Source organism: Armigeres subalbatus, chromosome 3 (assembly GCF_024139115.2).
Source record: "Armigeres subalbatus isolate Guangzhou_Male chromosome 3, GZ_Asu_2, whole genome shotgun sequence".
Lineage (NCBI taxonomy): Eukaryota > Metazoa > Arthropoda > Insecta > Diptera > Culicidae > Armigeres > Armigeres subalbatus.
In genome coordinates this window covers 89,613,244-89,619,434 of record NC_085141.1, presented here as the reverse complement: position 1 = coordinate 89,619,434, position 6,191 = coordinate 89,613,244, and the positions used below count along the sequence as shown (strand labels likewise).

General features: G+C 47.6%; 1 protein-coding gene across 1 annotated transcript; it reads right to left on the bottom strand.

Annotated features, from left to right (window-relative positions):
- Positions 1–1,515: 1,515 nt before the first annotated feature.
- Positions 1,516–4,251, bottom strand: LOC134221798 (uncharacterized protein K02A2.6-like). The gene is made up of 5 exons (XM_062700979.1): positions 4,228–4,251; positions 3,429–4,168; positions 3,076–3,335; positions 2,721–2,996; positions 1,516–2,675 (listed from the first exon to the last, which is right to left on the bottom strand). Exons 1-5 carry the CDS (start codon positions 4,249–4,251, stop codon positions 1,516–1,518), a joined length of 2,460 nt encoding a protein of 819 aa, XP_062556963.1.
- Between the last annotated feature and the right edge of the window lie 1,940 nt (positions 4,252–6,191).

Sequence of the window (6,191 nt, the reverse complement as noted above, 5' to 3'; positions counted from 1 at the left end):
GATTTTGGAAAATCTTCCAGGAGTTCTTAAACCAATTCGTCCAAGATTTTCTTAAAAAAGTCTTTAAGGGATTTCTTCAAAGACTCATTCGGATTTTTCTTTCACAAATTCCTTCTGAAACTCCTTCGGATATTCCTCCAAAAGTTCCTTTTAATATTCCTCTATAAGTTTCTCTAGAACTTCCCAGGAAATACCTCCCAAAGTCCCTCCAGAACTTCCTCCGAAAATTTCTCCATAAGTTTTTTCGGAAATTCACACCAGGAGTTTCTCAAGAAATTCCTCCATAAATTAGGAGTTCTTTTAGAAAGTTTTCCAGAAATTACTCCAATAATTCCTTCAAAAATTCCTTCAGAACGTCCTAAAATAGTAACTCAAGATATTTTTCCAGAAGTTTCTGAGGAAATTCTTCTAGGCATTCCTTCAGAAACCCACCAAGAAGATCCTCCAGAAAATCCTCCACCAGTTCCTTTAGATAACACTTGCAGGAGCTCCTTGGGAAAGTCTTCCGGAAATTCCTCCAAGAATCGTCTGAAAATTCCTGAATCCTCCGAAATTGCTCCAATATTTCCCCCAGAACATCCTCTAGGAGCTCCTCAAGAAACCTCCTCGAAGAATTCCTCCAAAAACATCTTCGGAAAGTCTTCCGGTAAATCCTACTGAATCTTCTCCAGAAGTTTCTTTGATAATTTCTTCAAAAGGTACTTCAAATTTTTCTTAGGAAATTTCTCCTACAGATTCTTTGGAAAATCCTTCAAGAGTTTTTTTTGGTAAACCCTCCAAGAGCTCTCCCGAAAATACTTCCAGAAGTTCCACCGGAAATTCCTCCCAAAGTACCTCCTGAACTTCCTCCTAATTTTTTTCAGGAATTCTTTCGGAAATTCCTCCGGGCGTTCCTCTTGAAAAACCTCCGTGAGATTCTCAAGAAATTCCTCCAGGAGTTCCTCCAAACTCCAGGAGTCCCTCCAGAATTCTTCCAGGAGTTCCTTGTTAGCCACGAACATAGTAGTCAATGATTACCACCAGTCGCGACCCTAGCGACTAGTTCAGCCATAGCAACTTGATAATCAACAAATGTGAAAACTTTACTTTGTACCCAACCATCCTAGAATAAAGTCGTATTTAAAGTACAACATTTCGGCGACGAGGATGGTGAAGGCGTCCGCCACTATGAGGAAATGCAGACCGTTGATTGGGCCGGCGAAGTCGATGTGGATACGCTCCCAGGGAGATTGAGCGAGTGACCACGACTGTAGCGGAACCTTAGACGGTGTCTTCGAATGTGTGACACAGCTTTCACATCTCTTCACAAAATCAGCAATGTGGTCATCGATCCTCGGCCAGTACACGTTACTACGTGCGATAGCTTTCATCCGATCCATTCCCGGATGTCCTCGGTGGAGTTGCCTGAGAATCCGCTGCCGAAAACTGTCCGGAATCACCAAACGGTTGGACATCATGACTACCGATAGAGCAGCTCGATGAGCGAAGAAAGGGTGAACTTCAGGGTTAGCGATGTCATCGATTTTGGAGGGCCATCCACGCTGGTTGTACTGGATTTTTTGTTGGAGAACCGGGCACTGGAGAGTAGCGCCGCGCACCGATTTGAACGTAACTGGCAGCGAACTGATGGATTCCTGGAGTGGAATCTCGATGTCGTCTTCCAGTTGAATCGATGCGATGATGAAGTCCTCCTCTGGTTTGACGTAACCGTTGGCGGGACAGTACGTCGGCATATCCAAACTGCGTGGTGGACACGTACTCGATGTCAAAGTTGTAGCCCAGAAGCGTCAGGGCCCAACGTTGAAGGCGGTTGGCCGTGTGAACCGGAATACCCTTCTTCTGTCCGAATATCCGCAGGAGTGGCTGATGATCCGTCTGGAGGGTGAACTTGCGCCCGAGCAGCATCCGATGGAATTTCGTTACGGCAAACACCAGTGCAAGACCTTTCTTCTCGATCTGTCCGTAATTTGCCTCCGCGGGGGTGAGTGAGCGGGAAGCGTGTGCAACAGCTTTGAGTGAGCCATAGGGGAACCTGTGTAGAAGGCAGGCACCGATTCCGGACTGCAAGGCGTCGGCAGCAACTATGATGTCTAGTGATGGATCGTAGTGTGTCAGAAGCAAATTCGACTGGAGTACTTCCTTGAAGCACCTGAACGATTTCTGGCACTCGCTGTTCCAAACGAATTTGGCATCCTTCTTCAGCAGCGCGTCGAGTGGCCGCCCCAGTTGGTGCATCTCCGGGACAAACTTCGCGTAGAAATTCACCGCACCAAGGAACGAGCGTAGAGTTGTGACATCTTTGGGCGGTGGCATCTTGACAATGGCTTCCACCTTGGATTGGTCTGGACGGAGTCCGTTCTCGTCTACAATGTGCGCTAAGTACTTTACCTCCGGCTGCAGAATGTTGCACTTTTCTTCCCTCAGAACGAAACCGTAGGCTTGAAGGCGTTGAAACAGTGCGTTGAGCATCTTGTGGTGCTCCTCTTCGGTTTTGCTGGCCACGAAGATGTCGTCCAGAAACGTGTCCACTCCTTCGAGATCGGCAACCATGCTGTTCATCAACTGCTGAAAAACCCCTGGAGCGGATTTTACTCCTGGTGCGAGCCGGTTGAAGCGGAAGAGACCTCGATGCGTGTTGATTGTGAGCAGCTGCTTCGAGTCGTCGTCAACGTCCACTTGAAGTTAAGCGTCACTCAGGTCGATTACGCTGAAATACCGACACCCATTGAGCTTGGTAAAGATGTCATCAGGGACCGGTAGCGGGTAATGGTTGGGCTCCAGGGCAGCGTTCAGTCCAGTTGAGTAATCGGCACAGATTCGTACTTTTCCTGCGGGCTTCTTCACTACGACGATCGGAGCCGCCCACTGCGAGAAATCGACAGGCGTGATGATGCCCAGCGATTGAAGTCGGTCGACGGGTGAAACGGGTTTGGCATCGGGCTTGAGATAGAGTCGGACCTTCATCTTCTTGCAGTGTCCGAGGCCGTTCTTGAACACTTCGGAATACGCAGGCAACGTGGACCTGGTTGCAGATTGCAGATAGCGGGGTGTCCAACAGCTTAATCCAGTCCAGACCGATCAGGTTGATGCTATTGTTGGTCACGTAGAAAGTTGCGGTTTTGGTGACACCTTCGTGTTTGATTGGGACTCGGAGTTCACCAAGTAGATGAAAAGCGTCACCCGACGCAGTCCGGGCAGTCCGTGTTGTGGGAGTCAGCGTTGGCGAGCCCAGGTTCTTCTTCCACTGCTTCTTCGAAACGATGGTGATGTCGGATGCGGTGTCCAACTGCAGAGTGACTTGAGACCCGTTGATATCCACCGTTAGGAGCTTCCGTCTAGAAGTGCAGCTGACCAGGTTGATGGAGAAAACTCCGTTCACGTGCTTCTTCTTCTAGTGTGCCGCCTTCGATGTGTAGCTGCCACAATACCCTCCTTTGTGGCCGGTTTGCTTGCAGTCCCGACAAACGTGCTTCGTGTAGGTGCAGTCCCGGACGTAGTGCATTCCGCCACACTGCCAGCAGGGTGTTTTTGGACCTTCGGACTTCGTCTTCTGCTTCTCTTTGGAACTCGGTGTCATCGGTGGAGGCTTGTTCTGCTTGACTGCGCAGATTGTACTCACCGATTTCTTGTGTTCCACCATGGCCGTGTAGTGCTTGAGGTTTTGCAGACGTTGGCACTCCGTGATGAATGATTCCAGAGTGCATTCACCCGCCGCGTTAGCCTCAAGCTTGGATAGGAGTCTCGTTCGGATGTATGCGTCCTTCGATGATCGGAGCCCACAGGTGCAAATCAGGCTCTTGAATACGTCCTCCGTGATCTTGCTGAGCTCGAAGTCTTCACAGCATCGGTTGACCGTCCCAGCGTACGTTAGAAAGTCGTCCGCGTCATGCTTCGTTAGCTGGAAGCACTGGTACCGCTTGCTGAACAGGGAGATTCGGACGCTGAATAGCTCTGTCAGCTTCTTCACCGTCTCATCGAACGAGTACTCATGGGTGTGCTTTGGGAGCACGAAGTTGACGTACTTGTCGTGCATCGTCACGCTGAGGCTTATCAACAGCAACCGCACTTTCGCCGCATCGTCCAACTTCGCTCCGTCCTTGAGGAAAAGGTCTTCGTACTTCCGGTACCACCGGTCGAAAACGAGCCCGTTGTCTGGATCGTAGACGAACTCCCGAATGTTGGACCGACAACATCAGCAGTGACCGAGTTCCTCGACGAGCTGTTTGCCCGTTTTGGCGTTCCCAACGTCATAGTCTCCGACAATGGAACGCAGTTCACGTCAGAACAGTTCGCGGTTTTGTGCAGGAAGAACGGCATTCAACATTTCCGGACATCGCCGTATCACCCACAGTCCAATGGCCAGGCGGAGAGATTTGTGGACACCTTCAAGAGGTCGTTGCGCAAAATCAACGAGGGGGGAAAGTATCTCGGAATCGCTCCAGACGTTCCTCCAGGTCTACCGAACCACTCCCAGTCGTGTTCTGAATGGCAGAACTCCTTCGCAGCTGATGCTTGGTCGAGACATCAAGACGGTTCTCGATCTCCTGCATCACCAACAACCGAAGCCAGTGGTTCTCAATCAACGCCAAGACGAACAGTTCAACTGGAAGCATGGCGCAACTCCTCGTGGCTTCCGAAAAGGCGACATGGTCTACGCCAAGGTCTACCGCAGCAACACCAAGTGGCAGTGGGCCTCCGGCGTAATCATCGAGGTCATCGGACGGGTCAACCACAACGTCTTCCCGAAATTGCTCCAATAGTTCCCTTAGAACATCCTCCAGGAGTTCCTCAAGAAACCTCCTCAAGGAATTCCTTCAAAAATTCCTTCGGAAATTCTCCCGGTAATTCTTTCTAAAACTCCTCCAGAAGTTTCTTTAAATATTCCTTCAAAAAATCCTTCAGAATTTACCCAGGAAATTTATCCAAAAGAATCTTTGGAAAATCCTTCAAGAGTTTCCAATCCCGGAAATATCTCCAAAAGTTCCTTCCTCCCAAAGTACCTCCTGAGCTTACTCCAAAAATTCCTTCAGAAATTCTTTCGGAAATTCCTCCGGGCGTTCCTCTTGAGATTTGAGATTCTCAATAAATTCCTCCAGGAGCTCCTCAGAAAATTCCTCCAGGAGTCTCTCCAGAATTTCCTAAGGGAGTTCCTCCAGAATTTTCCAGGATTTTCTTCAGAAATTACTCCAAGAAACCTTCAGAAAATTCCTTAAGAACGTCCTTATAGTTTTTCTCAAGATATTTCTTTTGTGTTCCTCCGGAAATTCATCTGGAAATACATCCAAGAGTTCCTTTGGAAATTTATCTGGAAATTGCTCCAGGAGATCCTGAGAAAACTCCTTCAACAGTTCCTTTGGAAATCACTCTGGAAGATTCTCAGAATTTTCTCCAAGTGTTCTTTCAGGATTTCCTCCAATTTTTTTTAAATATTTTTTCGGAAATACTTCCATGTCCGAATATTCCGTCAGAAATACCTTCGCAAATTCCTCCAGGAGTTTTTTGAAAATTTTTCCAGGAGTCTCCAGAGTCTCCAGTCTCCTTAACTAATTCGTCCAGGAGTTCCCTCAAAAGCTCCTCAAATAATTCTACCAAAGATTCACTAGGAAACTCCTCCGCAAATTCATTTTGAAACTCCTCCAGGAATTCCTCCACAAATTTCTTGCAATATTCGTCCATATGTTCGTACCCAGGAAATTCTTCCAAAAGTTTCTTTGGAAAATCCTTCAACAGCTCCCCCAGATATACCTCTAGAAGTAGTTTTACTGGAATTCCTCCTAAAGTCCCTCCAGAATTTTCTCCGCAAATTCCTCCAGAAGAAACACCACAAACAATCATCTTAGAAAGGGTACGTAACACGAAAATTGGCCAATTTTTTAACACACACCCTTCTCCCCAAAAATTCAAAACTAAAAATATTCCCCAGTATCCCCTGGAGATGATGCCGACACGTAGGCACGAGCATAATATCATCATTCTGACAAAGTTTTTGGAATACATCAATTTAAAATTCCTCCAAAGGTTCCTTCGGAAATTCCTCGAGGAGTTCCTCCCAAAATTCATCCAGAAGTTGCACCAAAATTACCAAAAGAAGTTCTTCCTAAAAATTCCTATAGGTGCTTCTTTGGAAATACCTCCAGGAGTTTCTCCAGGAATTTCTACAGAAGATTCTCGGGAAACTCCTCCAGGAGTCC